This window comes from Cinclus cinclus, chromosome 5 (genome assembly GCF_963662255.1).
Source record: "Cinclus cinclus chromosome 5, bCinCin1.1, whole genome shotgun sequence".
Taxonomy (NCBI): domain Eukaryota; kingdom Metazoa; phylum Chordata; class Aves; order Passeriformes; family Cinclidae; genus Cinclus; species Cinclus cinclus.
The window spans coordinates 25916630-25941610 of record NC_085050.1 but is presented as its reverse complement, the minus strand read 5'-3'; the positions used below and the strand labels follow the sequence as shown (position 1 = coordinate 25941610).

At 38.5% G+C, this 24981-nt stretch overlaps 1 protein-coding gene across 1 annotated transcript; it reads right to left on the bottom strand.

Moving 5' to 3' along the window:
* Positions 1 to 5929: 5929 nt before the first annotated feature.
* Positions 5930 to 22823, bottom strand: OCIAD1 (OCIA domain containing 1). Its single transcript, XM_062492765.1, has 8 exons — positions 22748 to 22823; positions 21334 to 21418; positions 17817 to 17870; positions 17281 to 17328; positions 14265 to 14394; positions 11930 to 12138; positions 10428 to 10577; positions 5930 to 7592 (listed from the first exon to the last, which is right to left on the bottom strand). Exons 1-8 carry the CDS (start codon positions 22802 to 22804, stop codon positions 7555 to 7557), a joined length of 771 nt encoding a protein of 256 aa, XP_062348749.1. The 5' UTR covers positions 22805 to 22823; the 3' UTR covers positions 5930 to 7554.
* Between the last annotated feature and the right edge of the window lie 2158 nt (positions 22824 to 24981).

Below are 24981 nucleotides of genomic sequence, written 5' to 3'. Positions count from 1 at the left end.
GACTGAATACTCAGCTCCCTGATAAAGCACTTGGCTAGCCTTTTCTAGCCAAGCAGCCACCAGGCAGAAGGGGAAGGGTTAGACTGACTAGCCTCTCTGTTCTTTTCTTTACTGTAAGATTTTATCTTTTTCTACTTGGTCTTTAGCCTCTTGAATTCTTGAACTACTAAGAGCCCCTGTCTCAACATGGGCTTCAGTTTTACACTTGTTACTTTTGTATGTTATTTTTCCACAGCGCTTTCAATTGGAGTCAGGGATACGCAGCCGTGCTGTGTCACAGCTGCTGCTGTGAACAGGCAGGTGAGCCTTGGAGAGCCTTCCACAGGACTCCAGGGAGAGGGGGTCACACAAGCACAGAGAAGGCCACCTCCTTTGTGAAAATCATGTCATTGTCATGGGTGTACTGTGATAGTCACCAAAGCTTGCATGGTGACATGTCTGAGCTACTTCCCCTTCATCTGTCATCTGCTGTCAAGGTAACAGCTAGAAGCTGCACCAAGGTTAGTTGTGCCTGAGTTATCTGAGGGAAGCCATTACGTCCAAGTGACGACAAGGAGAGTGATGCGTGTGACAGAGGACCTTGCAGAGGATGTTCTTGTGCTCAGTGTTACCTTTTGGGATTACAATTTAGCTACTGAATTTAGCTTTAAATGTAATTTCGGTTGTTTTTTACTTTAGATTACTTTTCTGTAATAAATATAGTGATGTATAAAACTTCTTGTGTCCTTTTTTTCTAACTTTGCTTCCATGCTTTGCAAAAGGCTTATTAGCTATTTGTGTGGATCAAAGTTCATGAGTTACTGTGATACAGGTATGAGAAAAGGCAGTTTGTGAATCTGAGATGTATTAGCACTAAATTTATGCACATCAAAGGAAAAATGAGCACAGCTAATGGGCAAACAGTTTTTTTAAGGTCTTTATATAAAAGCAGCTGTTTTGTAGTAATTATGTGCAGTTTAATGAGCTGATCTTTGTTGGCCATTACTATTGTGCATTCCATACAAGGAAGTTAAAAGAATTTATTTTTAATTGAAGCAGAAGTTGAATATATTGAATTTAGGGGTGACCTATCAAAAAAATAGGGGAAGATTTAAGGTGATCAGTTGCTTCTTTAATAAGAAGAAAAGCTTTCCAGGAGGAAAACAGTCGACCTTGCAAAGGTAAATGAAACTTTTCTTAATGTTTTCTTACACTGATAATAGGCTGTATGTTCCCCTTTGGCAGAAGATGTTAGGAAAAGGCTAAAATAAATCCAGTTAACTTAACACAGCTTCCTGTGAGTCATTTGTATCTGGAAAGTTGAACTCTGTTTTCTTCACTCAGAGACAAGGGAGTTCAACTGTGTGCTCAGGGATATCACAGCTTAGGTGAAGTCCATATGCTTGTTAAAATCAGGACACAAAACACCTCTTCAGCTGTGATACATATATACAGCTACTCACTCTGTATAAGCCTCTATACACTTTATGAAATTATGGCTAGAAAAAGGGTGCAAGAGGAAAGCTGTAGTGACATTAACCTCAAACAACTGCAGTCAACTGCTTATCTTTGCAGACTTTTGTGTTTGCTGTTGGTATTCATTTTACAAATATGGTATTCACTGCAAATTAAAAAAAAAAAGCGTTTTAGAAGAGAAAGCAATTGCAGGTTGAAAACAGCACATTCCTGTTTAAATCCTTAGGTGGATTCTAGGTAAGCCAGGTCTATAATTATTTTCTAAAACTGGGAATGAAGGGGATATGAAAGCTCACTATCCAGGTTTTTATAAATCCCCATCAAAAACAAGATTTGAGGCTTATTTTATTGCATTTTTAGAGAAGAATGTGAGAAAAGGCCATGCTATGCAACAACAGGTAATAGGAGGGAAGAGCTGTGGAGTGAGCTGGTAAGAAGAGAGCAGCTTCTGGGGCGGGGTTTGCAGCAGAATCATGCTGGACCAGGCTATGTGGGAAATATGGGAAATACAAAGTGGCAGCAATGCTAACTTGGGAGCAGCAGCCCATTCCTCATGTCCATTTCTACCAGTGAAAGAGCTGCTGGTAATTTGTCCCACTCAACCAACTCATTTTGGCATCACACACAAAAAATGTATTTGAGAGGACAAAAAAAAGGGATCCAATTTCTGACATCAGTATTGCAGTTCCACGTCCTTGAAATACTGAGCTACTTGTATGGGTATGGAGGGCTTTTTGTTTTGTTTTTTTGTTTGGGGTTTTTTCCTAGTAAGCCCCTCAAAAAAATAAGGTTCACCAGGAAATAAATGAGACTTCCCAAGGCTGTTTAAAATACAGAATGCCTGAGAGGGCATTTGGGGACATGTTAGGGGGGGCATCTGGTCAGCATTTTAACAGATAATCTGACAAAGGAAAACACAAGTGTTTCCTGATGAAATTACAGAGCTAGGAAAAAAAATGTTCACATGAGAGGCTGACTAATAAGCTTCATAGTCATGCAGAAAAATATTAAGTGCATCACACAGTTGGTTTTAAACTACTCTGACTTTTTCAGTACAGGGACCTGGGAGTCATTTTGCATACTTGCAAGACATAGGACGAGCCAAAAGGCAAGTAGAACATTAGCAATTCCCAGGGAAAAGATGGGGGAAAAATAGATTTAGACTACAGAGCAATTCTATGGCATGCCCTTCTTTGAATGTTACGGTACTTCCGGTGCATCCCAGAAATCCTACAACACAAAGACAGACACAGGAGGGAAAAAAAAGTAAAGTAAAAAAGAATTATAAGAAATACAGGTGGTTTCAAGAGATTAGGCAACTCACTTTCCAGGCTGAAAACATCTCAAGGTTAGGAATACTATGTCTGTATAAGAGTGAAAGATGAATAGGGAGCAAGTAATTGCTGGTTTTGTAAAATCAAAATGCATCAGCACTCAGTGAAATCAGATTTAAAGCAAACAGAAAAGAAACTCTTCTTTACACAGCACAATTCCATCATGGGCATTCTTGCCACAGGATATGGTAGAAGCAAACAAAACAGCTTCAAAAGACACGACCTACACAGAGACTTGGCTGCATTTGCATGATCCAAATGCAGCCTTTGTGTCAGGAAATTGGGTAGCTCTGATCAGTGAAGGGCAGGGGTGGGCACCAGTGAAGATCTCCTTCCAGAAGGATTGCTAGCTAGTGTGGAAGACAGGATGATCATCACGGTAATTCTCATATTCTTACACCTATTGAAAAAGTTAAGAGCCTTGCCAAATGAACTAAACTCCAGGTAGGTCATACCTAGAACTGGAGACTAGAAACATCTTCACGTGCATAGAGCACAAGATTCACAATTCCTGAGAAAACACACCTTTAAATTATTTTTATTACGGTATAGTGACTTCCTCTGCAGATGAAGGGTGAAAAAGAACTGAGGGTGGTAATGGACGCTTTTCCCACTGTCTTTGACATTCAGCTTGTTTGAGAGCAACGGTTTTGTAGGAAAACCCCACTTACCTGAACTTTGAACTGCTGCTTCTCACCTGTGAGCGTTTTGACCTTTCTGCAGCCTGTGCTCAGGCACATCAGCAAGCTCAGGTATTTCAGAGCGAGAGATCTTTAACGCTTCCTCCCAGAGGCACGCTTTGAACCTGTCCTTCACTCAGCCAGGGCTGAGCTGAACACACCCAAGCTTACTTCCTTCTAAATCCGTAACACTTAGAGGAAACCTTTCCCAGCAGCAAACGCTTGCCATTTACTCTCTCCCATTCTCAGCTGCACGGCTCCAGTAGATCGTAGTGCCGTGTTGTTGAGAGCCGTGCCAGGAGCAGAGGCTGCCCGTGTCTCATGCCGCACAGCTGGCAGCTGTGGCCGGCGGCTCAGAGCAGCTCCAGCGGCTCGGCTTCCCCCGCTCCGCTCCTCCCGGCGCTCCAGCGGTTCAGTACCGTTAACAATTGTATTTAAAGTACAAAATTAAGCCAAACAAAAATATTTCTTTCGGCAGGCATTAGATTTATACAGAAACTTACTTTAGCTTCATAATTAAGATAAAAATCTAATGCACTAGAAACGTGCTTCCTCTGGGGGTTAGTAGGAGTAGAAACGACTGTGTATCATTCTGTGCAAGGAATTAATTGAAAATTTGGGGGTTTAGGAGCTGTTCACGCAAGATCATGTATCCTGAAAATGGAATCCTATGTCATCAGTGAGCAACTGGAAAAACAGCAACACAAAGGTTATGGACTATGAATTTTTAACTTTTGGCAAAGGAAATCTAACTCTCCAGTTCTCCTTAAGATGTTTTTATCCTTTCAATGGTAATTGAAAATTCTATTTGATTGAATATCCATTGTATCAGATGACTGTACAGTGTCTTTATCTGATATCCTTTGTTTGCTTACTGCAACATCACATTATGAAAGTAGCTCATACCAGGCTTTTTAGTTTTGAAAGTATGAACTCGAGGCATATGTGTGTGTCCAAGCCTGCACTGGCTGTGCTGGACCAGCACAAACCCAGGGGGAGGGTCTGAAGTGGTAATGGGATGCAAATTGTGCCAGTTGTTGTCTTGAGATTAAAATCCAAGGATTTGTGGGTTTCTACTAACAACTTAATAGGAAACTAAATTGCAAGAAGTAAAAGGATATGTTTAGACCCCTGTTTCATGTAAGAGATTACAGAGAACTTCTGGCTGTGAGTCAGAGAGATTGGGCTGCAAGCAAAGCCTTCTTAAGGCAGGTCTGGTGTGTTTAGGGGAGCCAAGAAACTGAGCTGGACGTGCCTCCTGCAGCTGGGCAAGCTCCTCACTCAGGGCCACTAACACGGGTCCCCCACGAGGAGAACAAACAGGTCTTTCAGCTTCCAGCAAACAGTGGACAAGTGAGGATTTCTTCTTGAATCTCAAGGAGGCAAGAACATTGTGGGTTTAATCTGGAATACTAATGATCTCCCCAGGTTTACACAAATCTGCTTAGCTTTCATTAATCAAATCAAATCAAATCAAATCACATCACTTTTCATTTAACTTTTCTCTTCCATGCAGCTGTGTTCCAAATAACTTTAGTAGGAAAAAAACCCTGCCAAGGTCAGATTAGTACCTACTTGGGTCTCTAAACATGCCTATTAATTTGGGGAAACACAGAAAGATTCAGGACCAGAATTTTTGGTAGCTTTACCAGCTATAAAAGAGCTGAGGCACATTTTTGCAATCCTCTTCTCTCTGTTCATGTACATTATTATCAATGAACAATGCTACCAGCTCCTTTAAGCTGGCCTGCTTAGTTTTAGTTTTAAGAAACTGAAAACAATTATTTTATAGGGGTTTTTTTAGAAACGTTCATCGTGAAGCATTCAAATTCCTTTCCTGGTGTTTGACTTAAGGTATAAAAGTTAATTTTTAAATATTATTTTTAATTTGAGGAAGAAAATTTATTTAGCTGTACAGTAAACATTGAGCTAATTCTCAATTTTTGACAAATATAAAGGTATGATGGCCCATAGGAAAACTTTAAGTAATTTTAACACCATTGTTCTATACATCTAGTCACATTGCTCCCAGCAACAGTAATCCTCCTGTCAGCTCCAAGACACTTGGTTGCAGTTAAAAATTCCCAAAAGTCATGGAAGTGCAGTATGAGCAAGCTGCTCATGGATGACTGGGTAGCTGCTATGAAACCATGAGAGAGTAAAGGCCCACTCTGAAACAAGGGGGTACTAATGGAAGGTATGCATGAAAAGGGAAGGAAGAAGATTGAATTCCCATGGCTGTTTAGTGAATCAGGGGCTCAACATTGTCACAGCAAACTGAGTGTGACCCAACTTTTAGAAAACATCAGTTCCTGATACCCTACTAAATTAACAGCTATGATTGTGAACTCTCCTGCATTTAATGTGTACTAAGGGTGTGAAATTAAAAGAATTTTAAACTGACTGACAGCAAACCAAACTTGTTCAAGTACAAAAAAAAGTACATCCTCTGAGAGTAACTAGATGCAACAGAATGAAAGCTTTCTATTCAATATAAAAATGCTATTAATACACAGTGTTACCTCAAGCAGAACAACATTCCTTGACATGCCTTTTGTTTTCTCCTCTAACAAAGGAAGAAAAATTCTGATACAATTTATACAAAACACTGTGCTTATCCACCCAAAAACACAAATGTGAGGAAAAAACACTTTATAGGAAGGCACCATCTAGGAATCTGCTCTATTATTATCAATTTTCTACCTCCTGACAGCCATGAGAAGCATTCTCTACAAGGTAAATGTCTGATGCAACTTCAAGATTATCCAATTAGCATATTAATTTTTTTAGAAGATGAGCTTTTCTGGAAGCAACCTTCCCGTTTTATTTTAAGCAGTATTTGTCTCTTAAAGCATCCTTCTCTTTCCCCATTTTTTCCTCCTCATTTCAGCCATTTGCTCTGTACAACCCCTTCTTCCCCCAGTTATCTTCTTATTTATGCTGTTCTGCTGCAAGTCCACTAAATCAATAAGGTCTTTGAGAATTTTCAACTTGGTAGGCACACTGTTTCTCAGCTCCAATGAAGATGTCAGGAATGCTTTTATGCTATCAACTTCACCATACTATTTTTTGCTCTCTTACAGCCCAAACCCCCAAATAAACACAGTGCTGGGAGATGAAACTGCACAGGCAAGAACATGAAAATCCCTAAGTGAAGGCAACATTTTCAGAGATAGAGCAGGTGATGCAAACACCAGAAAATACTCTTCAGTTTTCCCAGTGTAGCTCTTCCCTTACAGGTAATAATAACAAAATACTCCATTGATTGGGATCTCTTCTCCATAAACATGGCAGTCTTGTCATGACTTGCAAAAGTTGAGAAATAAGGTTAAATATACAAAGTCTAACATTAACAGTCAATATATCATTCAAGGTTACACCAAAGTCTGTCAGGTTTAGCCTCCTGCACTTAAATGTAGCTATTTTCAGTACCTGCAGTTTCATTCAATTATTTTCTTCAGAAATGACTGTCTGTAGAAACCTGTCGTGGGCAAGTCAGAGTATCAGTCTAAAAATACAGCTGGCACCATGAGACAGTTTCGAAAAAGTTATGGTTACTTCAGTGTCTGGCTCAGCTCTTCAGCCCTTTTCCCCTCAACAGTTCAGTAGTATTCCTGACATTACAAACCAAGTATGACAACAAGTTCAAGCTCCCAGCATATCACGTTCAGGCAAAACAAAGTGAGAGGTTGAGTTCTACAGGTAACTTTTAATGCAAGTCTTGAAAATTTGAGAAGATTCTGCTATTCCTTCCTTCTCAATACTGGGGATTGCATTTATTTACATGTATTTTTACCTTATGCCATACATTCATATTACCAGTTACCCTTCTCATTCTTAAACAACAGCACAAATGGTTTATAGTCATGACACCTCACAACAGCCTTGTTTTTCATTTATGCACAATTTAAAAAAAATTAAGCATAAATACATTTTTTAATCTTCTGGCAAGTCAGGATTTCCTCTTCATTTATTAATAGTTGTGTCTGGCAAAGCACAGCAAAGGTGCTGCTACTCATGACTAATCTAGATGAAGTTCAAGTTAGCTGACAGGAGGTAATTTTCTTCAGTTCTTCATCTGACTCTTACTCATCCCAGGTGTCTCCATATTTATTTACTTTAACTAAAGAAAACAAAAGAAAAAACAAAAGTAGTCATGTGATAGTTTAACTGCCGAAGTTTATCATATACAGTGCCAAAAAGTATAATGAAGTGCACTGTCATCTGAAGTGGTGTGCGGGGACAGAGTCAGTCACAGCACAACAGACATGTAATTAAAGCTACTTCTGAATAAACGGGGAGAGGAGTTTGCTAATCATTTTACCCTAATGAATCAATATTGAATCAGGAGGCCTACTGTGCTAATTCCTGCTTTACAGAATTTGCAATTACTTTGAAACAAGTGTAACACGTGGATGAAACAAAGACAATTGGAGGAAACAGGCAAGGAGCGTTACAATAAATAATGAGGCTACATAATCTGGTTACATGCACGGTTGGATGGATTCAGGATAGTTAAAAACACATGCAAAGACAAACAGACAAATCAGTAATCCCTACTAGGAAACTACTCAGCTATTATTATTTGGCAGCTTCCTTTAGCACAGGATTGAGTCAGAGAGGAAAAAAGCCCGGGTAGTGGTCTAACGGCTTTGTTCAGAAGTGTGCCACTTAACGAACAACAACCAGAAAGTGAAAACAGGCTCTCCTGAAAGTGAGCTGCAAAGTCCTCTCTAATTGACTGCCAACACTGAAAAGGCTAAGGATGGCTCCATCTGATCCATTAGGAATGCTGACACTAGTCAGGCACCCCATCATAAATCCACTTGGAAGTTAATTATTAAACTCACTGTTTATTACAAACTATGCAGCAGAACAAGTGGAGTAGAGCAAAATGGTCCTTGTCTCTGTGAGCTACCAGCAAACTGAGCATAATGCCCTGACAAATCTCTTTGGAGTGACTGATACTGCAGTGAAACACAACGAGAAGCTCTCTCAAAGTACGATCTGATTTCCATTTCTATGAACCACAGCAGCTGAACAGGCTGCACTCGTTCCCTGGAAAATGGGCCAGTCTAGATCACCATGCAGACGTACGCACGTCTTTGTGCCGCTGCAGGGAAGGGAGAAGGCACCAGCAGATGCAAGTTAGGGATTGCTTAAAGCTGGTTCAAAGATGGTTTGGTTTCCCTTCCGTCCTTGCAAGGGAGGGCAGAAATCACCATCTCCTACTTGCTAGGGACCCAGAGATAAGAGGATGAACCAAGGGGTAGCGACTCAAAGGATGAACAAGCACACAGCAAGTAACATGTCCAGTTCGACACAAGAAGCTAAGCTGGATCTTAGCCCACAACATCAGTGTAATCCCTGAACCGCAGATTTAAATGTACTTGCATGTATAAACCATTCCTGAATTTCTGTATGCCATCCTTACACTTTTTCCTTAAAAATGCAAAGAAATACTTTAAAAAGTCTATTTACAAATCTCATGCACCACTCAGTTCTATTCTCAAAGCCCAAGTACAGTCTTCAAATGGAACACAGAAATATAGCAGAAATAATGCAAGATTTAATCAACATTTTATAGAGGTCTTTTATATACTTTAAGTAACTAAAAATAAGGTAACAAATGTACATTCACATTTCACAGCCACATTTGCCATGGAATATGGCAAGGTTTTCAGAATGCTGCTTAACATTTCTGGGTATGGCTCACAAGTGACATTTCCAGGCTTTCTACTTGTGCAGAAGTATCTTAAAAGAGAAACATTGTGCAAATCCATGAAGTATCAGCCAATGGAATTCAAAAGCAATCTGAAACCGCAGCTTCAATCATTTTTTCATGTCTCATTTGGCCCAGTCACATGATAAGAGAAAGCCTCTTATCCTTGAAATAACAGATAAAAATCATTACACAAAAATTATTTATAATTTATCTTTCAAGACTGCAGATCTGTCCAAAGATAGATGATCTGCAGACAGTAATTCACAAGCAATGGAAGAGATTGACACTTAAGCAACACTGTTCCAAAGCCTAGTGGTACTGCTTCAGAACCTTTTGCTTTGATACACTCTTCTATACTTATTACCACCCCTTATGCCTAACAGGAGACAACAGCTATTCCTAAAAGTGTTGTTGCAACATGGCTGACAAGACTGGGCAGTGCACATAAACCCAAACAATTCAAGGTGACGAGTCCATCAGTGTGTTAAATGGTAAAACATTCTGCTTGCTACAATTGTTTTTACAGACGCCACATTAAATTTTAAAAGCTCTAGAGCAAGCAATTATGAATTGCTTCTGTGTCTCCTTTTCAAAAATCTGACCGAGTCAAAAAGTTGTCTGAATGATGTCTTACTCTCCAGGATATTGCATTCTTACTTTGCTCTGTAAAGTTTTCTTTTTCACAGTGAAAACAAATCTCAATATTGCTGCCAAATACTGTTTCCTTCCTCTGGGTTTTAATGTAGAAAATGAACCTCTACAAACAATGCCTCTATAGAAATCCACTAATTCCACATGAAACTATTCATAAAAATAAATACCCTCCCCTTCAAACCATCAACCATGTGCTCTATTTTGAGAGAACAATGCTATCGAAAACACACACCCCCCTCCCATAGCTCTTTGGTATAGCTCTGAGCTCAGAGAATTCTTTGTGGAAAGAGATTGCTCAATACACTCAATGAAGCAAAATTTACAAGCTTTTCAGTCTGGCACCAAGCAATATGGCTAGAGAAAAGAAATTACGATTTTCTATTGCATGATCAAACTTTTAAAAAAAAAATAATTAATCTGAAACAGGAAACTACAGGCCATATATATCATATATTAGATACTTGCAGATACTCTAAATATAAACTGCTTAAAAGGTATGCAGCATTAAGCTTTGTGTTTGCAACAACATTATGGCAAATATCTGAATTTCGCAAGTATTTCTGTAAATCAGTATATTACCTTCCTTAGCTGGCTTTTCCTGTGAAAACTTGCTTGGAGTTTCTGCCTTTGGTGGTTGCATTACATCATATGTCTGCCTGTGTTTATTCCTTAATTCCTCGTATGTGATGCCTTTTTTTTTACGACCTTCTTCTGGAATTGGAGCAGGTTCTGTAAGCAAAACAAACAGAAAAATACTAAATATGGCATAACACACCAAAATTTGGCTTCAACGTGTTCTAGAATATCACTTAATTACTGCCCAATCCCAAATTAAAAGGAGCATGAGAGCTGCAATTCTAAATACAACAGTGAATGTATATGGTCTTTAAGTAATCCATTCCTTTTATCCTTTTGTCAAACTGCTTTGAAACACTGGCTGTTAATTAATTTTCTTCATTGTACCATAAGAAATTCTTACAACCATGTGGTAGTTGATGGATAAAATAGCTCTGGTTACTTTATCTAAGATTTACGATAATTATACATTTGAGATATATACGATTTCTGAAGAGAAATCTAGTGAAGCTCAACAGTTTGCACTAAGGCTTTAAATTTTCCTTTCAAAGAATTAGGACAATATCTATCCTATGATGCCTGATAAGCATTTGATCCTTTAATCTATATTTATAATGCAGAATCTTGGTTATATAATAAAGGTTTTACCAAGTATTGATATTTGCGATGAAAAGAAATAGCAATTTTCTTGGCACATTTATATCTGATACTTACATCAAGTTGCATGAAAGGGCTTTTTCAATGAAATAAAACATTTTTCATAAGTTGAAAAAGTCCAAACTAATTCAAAGTACAAAATCCTGCATTTGACAGTAACTCCCTCCTTTGTGTATGAGAGACACCTGAATTCAGAATCCTGCGTTTCCCCTGCAATAGCTGAGGACAGTTCATACTGGAAGGAGGGGAAGAGCTGCATGGTACTAGAAAACCATTTTAGTTTTCTGTTAGAAAATCAGACTGTTGGTGGTTAAAACACAATATGCATTCAGTTCCCAGGAGACATAAATGTTTCTCACATAGTGAAAAAAATTTTAAAAAGTTTAATGTCACAGAGTTCCAGCAGTATCCAGTTACAGCCCCATGGATGGTGGAACTGCACTCACCTTGGTAGGCTGTGGTTTAGTCAGTACAGTGAAGGGATAGCATACTCCCCCCTTTCTTTCAAGAGCATTTTCAGTCAATGAAACTCACTTTCAGTGAGTTTTTTTGCAGGTTCAGTTCCACAACAGAGAGCACCTTAAAAGTTAATTCAGGATCCTTACTTGCAATTAAAGCAATTTTCAGCTAGAATAACCCTGAATCTAGTTTCCACTTAGGACGCAAAATAAAACTTATACTCATCTTCTGTGTAAAAACCACTTATTGTAATTCTTTCAGCTCTTTCATTCAAAACCACTGTATTGTGCCATGGGTGTTTGCATAGGGTGAGAATACATGGCTTAACAAGAACAGTGAAAGAAAGGCAGGAGTCTTTGCAATACAAACTGTTAAATACTAAGACTCACCTTGAACAGTGTAATCAGTAATTCCTGTAGGTGCAGATTCATTCAGAGAAGCACTGAATGGAATGGGATCATAACTTGAAAGGGCTCTATCTGTTGAGCTGTAATCATCTGAATAGCTAGAAGAAGGTGGGAATCCAGGCCTTGGAGAAGATGACTCAGTGAATGACTGAGAAGGTACATCTGAAAATTCAGATTTACGAGTGGAGCGGCTGGAAAAGAATAGAACTAAATATTAAATATGAAAACTGAAGTTAAAATGGAACTACAAGAGTAGCGATACTTGCAATTCAAGAATATGTTCTTTCATTTTAAATAGTTTAGCTTCCCACTATATCATCATCTTAAAATAATTTTGGGATGTTCTGGGTGCTTTCTTTACATTGCAAAAATTTCTATAGTCCTTCCCCAACATTCTTCCCTTTCTCACAGAATCTTAGCTCATACCTCCAGAATAGGAGAAAAAAAAAGAGACAAAACATATTGCACTTCACAATAACTGAAGTTCCAATCCTTTTTCCCAAGGAGTCTTCAGAAAAAAGCACCCCATATCAGATACAAATAGTACACCGTGTGCCCATGTAACTATCAGTAGTATGAACTATAGTTAATTTGAAGAGCCTTTTAGGAATAATTTGGTATTTAAAACCCTTCATCATTAGAAGGTGCTGCAATTGATCAGGACTGAACAGCAGAAGGAGACTGAACAGCTATCTTAGGAAAATCAAACTATGAAAATTAATCAAGTTGCTGAATTCTGTAAAAATATGAATGAATTTTCTCTTGGGAGAGAAAGGTATCATATAAAGAATATTCTGGAAATTGGTGCCAGATACGTTAAATTCTTCACTATATTCTTAGAATGGCCTTGCAAGCCACTACACAACATGTGCCTCTACCAGGAATGCCACCACTTTGTGCCACTAGACCATCTCTAGAGTATTTATATCTTTTAATTTCCTACAAAAAACATTTGCAATTAGTATTCATTCAATTCTCATGATAAACACACAGAACAAAGCCACTTTATTGACTCAATTATCTTTTTAAAATATATGCAAACACAGCTTTAAAAAACTACCTAATCTTTTAGCTCCCTCCAAGTTTTTAACTGCAAATCAAATTACCAAAATACATTCATTTGTAGACATACAGTGCTCAGGAAAGTGTAACAATTTCTGTTGCTGGGTTAAAAGGGTAGTGTGTATGGATAAAAATGCAAGTGAAATGAATTTAAATTATTTATTCAACCAAGGAAAAGGATTTATCACTTAGCAAATAAAACTTTACAGATACAAATGGTCCATTAATGGTTGAAGGAATTCACTGGTGTGGCAGATGATCATATTTAAACAAGTTCTCATGTAAACACAATTAATGAGCATGACAATTTCATATTAGAAACTGGAGGAGGGTGAAGGGACAAGTCCAACTCGAAATCAGCTGATTCTATACAGTAAGTGTATGGAGTGGTAATGCTTGAAATTGATGTCATAAAACCATAAGCATTTCAGAATAAAGGTAAATCTTGCAGACAAAACTGTCACAAATCTGAATTTATAGTGTAATTAAGAATTTAAGTAAATCCTTTCTAAACATTCAACAAATCTCAGCACATACATGGGGCGACTACCACTCACTATCCAAACACTATTCTCCCAGTTTTGAATCAAGGGTTTAACTGATATATTCTGAAAGCAGCTTGCAATTAAAAACCAGTTGAAGTAGAAAACATTCTGGAAGAAAACAGGAAATAGTTTTAAGAACCTGATGAGTTTCTCACATGTACAGCATAATGCTGTTACAGATGTAAAGGATTTAAACAAACAGCAGTAGGTTTGACCACCATGCTTCTTCCTGCACTGATATTGTTTACTGAGCTCTTTCCTTTGATAAACACTGAAATCATTTCCACCCTTTTCCTACTTCAATCAAACTAAACTATGGGAAAAACTTCCAGAATGTAACACTATTTTATTTCAGTTAATTTGGTTTATTTCTAAACTAAGGAGGCAACCTGTGCTCTCATACTTCTGCAAGGAAAGTCCATGGGAAACACTCTTAATTTTACAAGGAATACAGTTTGCTAAATAAAGTGTTTATTTTTCTACTCCTTAAAGTGATCAGTTGTATGTAAAGAGCTTAGAACACATATTTTACAGCTTGCCAACTGATATGAATACAGATTCCTGAAAGGGGCAGATTCGAGGTAATGGGGAATGAGGGAAGGTGCAGCTCTGAAGGTGTCGGAAAGCTGCAAAAGTGGTATTGATCTGTTAGTCTTTAAAATACCCTATTCAGAATATGTTTTAAATTTAAAAGATACTTAAATTCTTACTTAGGTGAACTATGTCTCTGAGCTTGTCGTAGAACATCTCCTATTGGAGAATCCTTCAGTTTCTTAAATTTCTCACTACAGATTGGCAAGTACGATATCTTTCCAGCCAGGTATCCACACATTCCAGCAACTTTTTAAAAAGAAAAGAAGATGGGTTTACATGCTGTACTATAATATCCAACATTGTTTTAAAATATTAATTTCAAATAAATCATGTAATATCTTGAATAAAAGAAAGAAAAAACAGTTTAGATCTAAACCAGAAAACATGCAGTAATCATCTCTGCTTCTTCTGCAGACAAAGGGTACTAAAACCAAGTGCAACAGCTGAATGGAGACATAAAGCAATGATTTAGACATGGTGTGAGTATCAGATGATTTCAGCTAGTATTTGGTGAATGAGAAGTGATCAAAAAAAAAAAAAAAAAGGAAAATATTGCAATCTGTTTTTTTCCCCAAGATCCAGAAATCACAATTAACTATCAAAGATGATAAACCAATCAGAAATAAATACAGACAATAAATTCTGCTAAGTCAATCCATCAGAACAGCCGGATCCCAAAAAGGCTTTACTAGTATGAAAAGAGGTCTAAATCAACTTAGCAGTAAAGGATTCTGTGATTTGGCTGCCAGAGGGCAAACAACTGAATTAGCTGAACCCTTGGAATCACTAAGCAAATGGTTTCAATTTAGTGCATGAGCTACTTCCATCTGCTGCAAAGGACATAAGAATAAATTACCAAGGCAGCTCTTTCTGGGCTTAAAACTTACGATTTCCATCAACTGGCTCTTTAAAATGTTAGGAGTGAGTCAGTGGCGTATCAAGGATTCTGTGGGAATCAACAGCTTTCTTGCTGACTTAGTAGGAGAAAATGACTAGACCCTGCTTTCATGTGCAGAATTTCCAAAATATAAAGACTAAGAGTTTCAATTATCTTTAAGTCAAGAAAGAGTTAATTATCAGTAACATTAATCCTCTGCAATTCTCAGCTATAGATTCCATTGCCTGGGAATCAACATAAAGGGGATTTTACCCTAGCCTGCTGTACTGGTGCCGAAATTGTGATTCCTGTTCTAATGTCTTATTTTCAAAAGAAGGGTAAAAGTCCTTTTCCAAGGGAATAGAGAAAAACAGCCACAACTATGAGTGAAGTTTACAAATGAGGAATATAAGGGTATAGCAGGTTAAAAAAACCCCCAAACACCTCATATACAATAAATACGTGCAAAGAGAACAATTACAAGTCCTTAGATTGGCCTAAGAATTCGAACCAAATATTTAGCAACGCTAAGCTTAAGAGAAAAGCTGATAACTCTTTTGCATAAATGAGAAAGTCTATTTCTCTTGAGGCCTTCTAGTAAAGAAAAGGGGAAGTATCTCTCTGGAAGATGTTTCACTCAAAGTAATTATTGGCCAAAGTATGTGCTTTATTTTGTTACAGAACTAACTGCCAGATGATCCACATTTTTGAAGTTAGCTCAGTAAATTAAGTATTGTTCTACTTCTACTTTCACTGCTCAAGATCTAGAGAAGCTGATCAGATGTGGCCCACTGCAGACTAATATGGAGTACATAGAGGCATAGGAATACTCCCCTTCTTTGTCAAAGACACAGAGAACCAATAGATCTCTGCTGTGTTGAAGGGGATACTGTCAATGTAGAGAATCAGCCATGACTAACGGGAAGTTTCAGTAAATTGTCAAGACTACCTAGAAAAGCACTGAGAAAAATATAGTAACTCCTACAGGCAGAAAGAACATCCTGGCCAGCCCAGCTGCACCTTACTTTTCCCCCCTGATTCCAATAAATTAGTTCTATTAAATTAGAAGAATGTGGTTCTTATGTGTAAGAGAGATTGGGGAAATAGCAGTTCTATTATTTATTAGAAATGTTTGTGTTATACCATTGTTTGGTGTTCAAAGTAACCAGAATTTAGCATAAACAACTGGAGCCCTAGTCTCTCACACATTCATTTATCTGCTTAAACAACACTTCCTTGACCACAAATCATGGGGTTTACCCTCTTCCCACTGAAGTAAACTGGCTGTATCTGCACAGATTGGCAAGATGGCAACTTCCTGTTTTACTGTCCTGTATTACATTGAAAAGGTTAATTTATTAAGTTAATAATTTATTTTTGATTATACTTAATCCAAAAAATCATTCACATGAAATTGCCTTTTTCCTACAATTGTACATACATAATGTCCAGGGGGAAAAAAAAGTAATTAAAATAGCCTGAATGGGACACGTGAGATACATGAATAAAGACCTTCATATTAGGAAGGGAGGGGTGGGTGTACTCTGGCAATGTAATTTAAAGTAACATTGCACAGTATCTGTTTACAACATTTTTATCTTAAATGATTATGTTACATTTATCAAGCAATTTTATACAGACCTTGTAAACAGGAGTTGTCCAAAATGCACAATACAAATTCAGACAATGAATAAATCACTGAATCATGGCTTGGGTTGCACTGGGACCTTAAAGATCATCTAGTGCCAACCCTGCTGGCATGAGCAGGGACGCCTGTCACTAAACCTGGTTGTTCAGGGTTTCATCCAACCTGGTCCTGAATACTTCCAGGAATGAGACATCCACAACTACTCTGGGCAACCTGTCCAGCGTCTTACCACCCTCAGTAAAGATGATTTCTAACATCTAATCTAAATCTCTCCTCTTTCAGTTTAAAACCATTGGTCACACCGGTCGTTAGGGAAAGGTTCTTCACTGAGAGGGGTGTCAGGCACTGGAACAGGCTCCCCAGGGAAACAGTCACAGCACCAAGCCTGGTAGGGTTTGAGGAGCATCTAGAAAACACCTTTAGTCACATGGTGTAGTTCAGGTTGTTCTGTCAGGAGCAGGGAGTTTGGACTCTGGCCCTTAGTGGTCCCTGCCAACTTGAGTCACGGTGAATTTGCCAGCCAGTCTCAGGGGAATTACATCCACATAACAGAGCTCAGAACATACAGCATGAATACAAGCCGAATTTATAAGTAGCTTTTACTCACATGCAACTTTAATAAAAGAGCCAAATCTTGAGCTATCTCTTAGAACACCTGAAAATGAGGATGAAATCAGACATTAAGATAAGATACATGATATTACATAAGATATATGTAATCAGATTTTAAGAATGAAGGTGAAAAACCTCAACTGTAGTTATGTTTGTAGAAGCAGGTTGCTCGTTTACACTTCACATTAAAGAAAAATTTAAAAAACCCTAATATTTGAATTCCCCATAAAATGTAAAAACATCTAAAAATTATCTCTTTAATTATGTTTAATCACAGGGTTATTACCACACTGAGAACATACTGTTTCATAATCAGTGAGATATTGCACTTGTCACACAACACAAAACGCACACGAACTTAATTTTAAGTTCAGCTCCTTGTTTATGCTGAGGAACTGCAAATCATGTAGCTGCAGAGTCTGAACTTCTTTTTGTTACAAGTACACTGGACATTATATTATCATAATAGTAACAGCAGAAATATATTTCAACTGAGCAAATTGAAATGAAGTTGAAATATTTTTACTTTACCTTTTCTAATTAAGAAACTAGTACCAAGCATGCTCACGGCAGCCAAAGGAAAAGCTGTGAAAAAGAAAAAAAGCTGCTTAAAATACAATTTTCAATATTTTCAATCACATTTAACAAATATTCAATAAAATGAGAGTTGCTATGCCTTCCTAAGCTCATTTGTATAATAGAAGGATATATATATATAAAGTTAACAAACTGTATATAAATAATCAAGCATTGTCAATTCCAGTTTTTAAGACCTCCTAGAAATTATGTGGTACTAGTTAATGAGTCATCCTGCCAGCATTATACTTCATGCTTCCTAAAATACAAAAGCCATTGTCAGATGGAATTAAGCTCTCCAGACAAGACTCCAGGTCTAGCTACAACTGTTACAACATCAAGGTGCAGAACTTCAGGCTAGAGAGGCTTACACAGTTCTACACAACAGGTGGAAGGTATACAGAGGCCAGTGCCTCCAAAAATCGTTGATAATCAAAACTCTTGATGTTTTAACATAAGAACTTTGGGAAAAGTTTAACTCTTATAGAGCTACAAATCAGATTGATTAAAATTAGGTAATGTTTTATTCACCAGCAAATTAAAAAACAGGGCAGCTTTTACTGTAGCTTACAGATCAAGTTATACAACCTGGGGTCAGGGTCAGGAATGCAGAGAAAACACATTCTGGAAGACCATCACTGCTTACCACAACCAGCCTAACAGTTCCCATCGATTTTTATTACATTGAAAGACTTTATGTGGCAAGAAGGATTTGGAGATTGCAAAAAACAAAATGAATGCTTCTTTCAAGCAATGATTATTTTATGGGGAAGATTACTGTGCACCTAGTCACAAAAACCACTGCCCCTGCACAAGATACAGGGACAATAAAGTAACAAACATGACAGAAGGCTAAAGTCATTTACATTAAAGATTTAGATATGCCATAATGAAATTTAATTCCATGCAAGTCTGAAAATGTATACATTACAAAAAGGATCGATGACTTCTAGGAGATAAATTTTTGCAACAGCACTAGACGGTTTAAGTGTTTTGATGCACACAATTTGCTAATTAAGTTCACATTTGAAGACAAATTACAATTTTGAAGAGCAACATAATAAAGAATACTTTGCAAATTAACAGCTAATTCCTTCGAATTCTCTCCAGTCTAAACTAAGGAGTCCAACCAGCATTCAGGGTAAATGTGACTGGATGTCACTTTTAAGAATAAATATTGGCTCCTTGGTTGAAAGCAAGATTACAGCAAAACTTCAGAAGAGAGAATAAAATCTTTCAACTTATTAGATAACAAAAATCTGATGCTTTTAGAGCTTCCAGACCTAGATTTTCCAAAATTTACTGTTCTAGTTTCTGAGATATAAAATGACAGCGCAGACCTGAAACTAAATTACAAAAGAAAAACAAAAACATGCAAAACCAATAACAGCAACAAAAACAAACCAAACAAAAAAACCCCAAACAAACATGGGGGGGGAGAGGGCGTGTAAAGAAAAACACGTTCAAAAATTATTTCAAAATATTTCAGTCTAACGTTTAGAAGTCTGAATTTTTTTACTGACCTAACAAAAACATTCCAGATATCAAAACCAGGCTATACTAGTACGGGAGCATATAAGTGACCTGAAATGGTAACTAAAATTTAAAAAAATAGTTAAATGAAAATTGGATTCATACCTAAAAATTAATATGAGTTATTCAACTGTAGGGGAAAAAAACAACAAAACAAACTTAATAAATCAGAAAACATCAATGCTATGGGCAAAAAGTACTTTTTCTACTTCAGGAACAAAATAAATCTAGAGAAAATAATGGAAGGCTGACATACTGACAACACCACAAGTATAGTAATATAATGTACCCAAGTCAAAATTGTTTTATGGAAAAAAGTTGTATTAGTATGATTTGATTTTGCTAGCAAGATTAGAAGCGCGGAGGATGAAGTTGAAGGTTGTAGTGTGAATTTTTAAGAGTGTAAGAATTTATACGATAATGTGATTACAAACTAGTAACTCCAGTAAAGCATATATTAAACTGAATTGTGAAATGACTAGTGGCAGAAGCTGTCAAGAGAAAGTATGTCAAAACACAGATGGTTTGTAAGAATGAGTAAAGTTGGTTACAGCTTGAAATTTGAATAAACTAACTGAAAATACACAAATTTATAGTAACTTCAGTGAATAACAAAAGCTGACACAATACAAAGTGAGGATTTCAGGGCAGTCACACAAGCAGCCTCTTGCAAAGGGGACTTCAAGCAGTATGCATTTAACACAGTGAATACAAGTGTAGTATGCATATGCAGAACAGGGAAACAAAGAGAGGAGACCTAGAACACAGTGATGGACTCAAGGGTCTCCCAGCGAGATAACAGCACAGTATACAACCCCTGAAAAAAAAAATCTGTTACTGTTGCAGCTCCCTAAAGAGAAATTACTCAAGAAACTCATTTAGGGCTTTCAAGTAATACCTACGTGTTGTTTATTCAGTGACTATATAAAAGATGCACAGGGCAATGAGCTGCATTACCAGGCAGCAGAACAGCTCTGGAACAAACAACTCTCTCTCCTCTTTGTCTTCCAGAAGAGAGATTATCAATAAACTATAACCAATCAACACTGTACCACTAATGCACCTGCCTCTTTCACTTATAAAATTATACAGAAAATGGCTATGCTTTTTTGTAAATATGCCAGAGATTTCCAAGTATTTGTGTAAAAGTGAATGAGACAAAACAGAACTTTGAATCATTAATTCAAAATCACAATGCCTTAAGAGCTGTCCTTGAAAGTACTGGCTTCCACGAGAAATCAGAGCCCTAGTATGCTAAAATTAGCAAATCAGCTGCTAAATTCCACAGCTGTCCTGTTTTTTTTTCCAAGCCACCTATCAGCATCAGGAATAACCTACTAATGTGTGATATAACAGCAGGTAACAATCACATCAGAAGGCTTGTTCAAACCTTGTGACCAGGTATACAAAAATCAAGCATACCTTGAACCTAAGGGTTACAGAAACCATGCACAGACACAGCCATTTTCTCCAAAAGTGGAACGGAGTGACTACTTATGTATTGTTCTCTTCACTAGTCTCTATTAAGATGAAAAGCAATGGCTATAAGGTAAACTATTTTATTCTTGCATGTTAAAGATAACAACAAAAATTAAAAATAAAAATGCAGAAACAACACAAAAAAGAGAATCCAGTAATATAAATGAGACTCATTAGATCTATTTTCAAATTTTTAATAAGCACATTAACTTAAAATATGAAGAGATCTTTTTATAAGGCATGAAACTTAGAAATTATGTTGCACCTTTTATGAAACTGCTGCAAACTCTTAGTAAATACTACATGGATCAGCATTTGCTGGGATGCAATTCCAGTACATGTGAAGCTTGTAAATGCACTGTTGTGCTGTATTGTCCCAGGCCCTCTGTAATGCCTCAGGTAATAGCAAAAGCTAAAGGTGGAAGGAAAGCAACCAAGTTTCCCAGCAAAGTGAACTCACCTCTATACCGGAAACTCTCTTCAGCACATTCCTTGAGGAGTCTTCTTTCCTCCTCTGTTGGAACATAAGGCCTAGGTACTTCCCTCTGTCATTAGGAAAATAAATTAGAAAAGAATTGACAAAAGAACAGTTTGGAGGCATTTTTCAATCAAAAAACTTAATGTCTAATTTTCACACCTTGTAGTTTCTATACTTTCACTCAGTTACACTTAAGAAACCAGTGCCTTTTGTCCATAAATGTCACATGAAATATATAATTTTAAAAATCCAGTGGTTTTAAAGATGACATGAGAGAGCAGGAAGAAAAGCCTGCTTTGGTCCTTCCAACCAGCCTTCCAAACAGCTGACATCTGACAGATCATTAAGTGCTTTTTCAAAGTATTTCTCAGGGTTTCAAAGACAACAGGGTGTGTTGTTGGTTCACACGGATGTAATCCAGCGAGAGCTGACCAGCTGGTCGGCCAAGGTGTGAGAGGTTTGTGCGGAGGTGCCTGACCCTGTCCCGCTGTGAGAGCCGTGCCACCGGGCACAGCAGCACCGGCTGGCCAGGAGCAGCACAGCTGTGAGAAGGCCATCGGCACCAGGGGAAGTGAATCACAGAATCAATTGGGCTGGAAAAGACTTCTGAGGTCATCTAGGGCTGAGCGCCACTTTGTCAAGCGGACAATGGCACTAAGTGCCATGTCCAGTCCTTCCTTAAACACCGCTAGGGATGGTAACTTCAGAACTTCCCTGAGCAGCCCATTCCAATATCTAATGACCTTTCCTGGGAGGAAATTCCTTCTAACGCTCGATCTAAACCTCCCCTGGTGCAGCTTAATACTATCCTCTCTTGCCCTATGGCTGGCTGCTTGGGAGAAGAGGCCTATGCCCACCTGGTTACGACTCCTTTCGAGCAGCTGAAGACAGTGATAAGGTCTCCCTGAGCCTCCTTCTCTCCAGGATAAATAACCCCAGCTCCCACAGCCACTCCTCATAACACCTGTACTCCAGAGCCCTCACGAGCTCCGCTGCCCTTCTCTGGACACGCTCCCGAACTTCAGAGCCCTTCCTGAATTGAGGAGCCCAAATATGAACGCAATACTTGAGGTGCGGCCTCACCAGTGCCGAGTGGAGGGGCATGGTGACTTTCCCGGTCCTGTAGGCCACACTATTCCTGATACAGGCCAGGATGCCGCTGGTACCTGAGCGCATCGTTGGCTCACGGTCAGACATGAACACCTCCTTACCTGCTGCCAGGACCTCCCGCCCGGCCCCCGAGAGGCCTCAAGGGCACCGTCCCCGCTTGAAGCTCAGGGGAGGGGCCGCCGAGCGGCTGACAAGAATCCTCTTTCCCTTGCCCGAGCCCACCGCCTCGCCGCCCTCAGCCCCGCCAGGATTCCCCGCGGCAGCGACGCCGAGCCAGCGCAGTTACCTCGGCCGCGTCGCCGCCGGGGCCGGGTCCGGGGCCGGATCCCTGCCCGGCCTCCATGGCCGCCGTGACCCGGAACTGAGCGCGGCGGCGCGGGGCGCAGTGCGCGTGCGCGCGGCCGCCGCTGTGGGCGGGGCTGGCTCGGCCCGGCGGCACCGCCGGCTGTGGGGACGAGCTCGCGTTCCTCATAAAGGGGAGCGAAAAGCTTTTGTCTGTTCCTGCCTAGCTCCAGCTGTAGGTGCGTTATCCATAGGTTTGCTAACCGCTTGCTAAAGATGCGTGGGCAGAGTTTCCCGAAAGGATCGCTGTTGTCTGAAAAAGGGGTTTTTTTTCTGAATCGGTCTAGGGGAGCGATTCTTGAGTTCGCCAGTGTTACAGGTTTGGTGGTTAGGATTGTCTTGGAGTGGAAGACTAGGAAGTTGTGTGCTCGATTCTAGCTAATGCCGTGCAAATGGCAGCTTTGGAGGGTGTTTACAGTTTATGAGAAATAAGGAAAAGTTGAGGGGAAAAAAACTGTTTTTGATAGTGCAGTGTATGCCTTGGTATTTTCTTGTAAACAAAGTGTTCTGGTTTGAGTTCACCATATGTTGATATGCCCGTACTTGCCTGTGGAATGTACCACTCCCTTTGAGCCTTTCTTAGAGCAAGCCATTGTCTCTTTACCCTGGAATTTGGCTTAAATTGCTGCCTTCTGATGGCTGTACAAAAAAAGGGTCCATGCCTGAAGATAGGAGGAGGAAGGTTTTTGTGATCGAAAGGTCAAAAATTGGTAGAGAGCTATAAAAGGAGCACCGTGAACATGTGAAAGGCTTAGGGCAAATAGACTAATGAAAGCTGTAAAGACTGGATTTTTGGAACAAGATGGATCGATAGAACCGGAAACTATGTATAGTGGGGTTCTTTTATTCATACGTGTCATCATAAAATAAATACGTTTCTGTTTTACTTGTCATCGGAAGTAATTTGTATGATCAGGCAATCTTTATTTCTGTTTGTCACCTGGGCCCACGCTAATGAAACATTCTCCATTACGTGATGCACATTATTAGTTAGAACGCGAAAGATTTTGGCCTCATCAGTTCAAGACAGTTGTCTTTATGGGACTAGAGCACATTTATCAAGACAACTTATTTTGTGCTTTTTCTCACTTACCTTTCAGTACATTCTAGGCAACGTATACAATAGGTTTTTTAAAGCTTGAACTTTTGTGGGGTAGGACATGCTTGTGAATTGCAGGTCCTCTAAACACAGAGCTTAAGTGGGGAGGAAATGGTAATCAGTCTCCTTCATTGTAGAAAATAATGGCTCTAAGCTGCTGTTTTGCTTTTCTATTGTAAAATTAATTGTTTTCCATTCAGTTTTCTCACTTCACTGTCTTTAAGGCTCTTCGACATCTAATGGGAAAAAAAAATAAAATCATGCAGCAAACTGGTGAGTTTACTATCCATTCAAAAATCTTGCCTAGTTTACTGTCCATTCAAAAATCTTACGCATCCTGCTTGTGATACTTAAAGGTTTCAGCTGGCTACATACATCCATTTGTTGGCTTAGAACTTCAGTTATAGGACCAAATGCATCATAGGTGGTAGAGCACATCTACATCCTTGGCACTTCATTCTCTGTACTCAGAACCTGTTTTTGGAGTTCAGTCATTGAAAGAAGGCTTAACAACGACACCATTTCTGACCCTCTGGCCTATTTTTGCAACTTCCTTTATACTCATGCTATCTTTCATGCAACTATGAGAGCTTCAGTTTATGATTGGTGATGGCACCACCAAGTCCTTCTGATAAACATAAAACATTGTTCTCTTGCAAGGCTTAAGGCTAGATCTTTAACCCCTTTCTTGAATACTATTTTATCTACTTTCTGCTTTAACAGATGCCATTATGCAATATGCCATTTTTGGTTTTAAATCTATGCACTAGAGTAGTTTTTAGAAGGACTCTCATGGCTCTTAAACTGCTTGTTTTAACAACAGGCACAATGGTGGTTTGAAGCTTCAGCAGCTGTTTTATAATTGCTGTTCTGTGTTGTTTTAAACACAAAAACAATAGATTATTTGTAATAGCATAAATTTATATATTTTAGGCCACTTAAGGAGTCAAAATTATTTTTAGAGTTCTTACAGTTCATGTATCTATGTCTCTAAACTTTTTATCTTTTATGAATTAGTATGTAAGAATGAAGAATATATTTGAGATTCAAAATACTGTTTAAAAATAAAAACTTTCAAA

Excerpts from the sequence above, each read along its gene's own strand:
- OCIAD1 (XM_062492765.1), bottom strand. The coding sequence starts at position 22,804 with ATGGAGGCCGGGCAGGGATCCGGCCCCGGACCCGGCCCCGGCGGCGAC. Across the intron at positions 21,419-22,747 it reads CCGGCGGCGACGCGGCCGAG|AGGGAAGTACCTAGGCCTTA; the intron begins GTAACTGCGCTG and ends TCCTAATGACAG. Across the intron at positions 17,871-21,333 it reads AGAGAGTTTCCGGTATAGAG|CTTTTCCTTTGGCTGCCGTG; the intron begins GTGAGTTCACTT and ends TCTTTTTCACAG.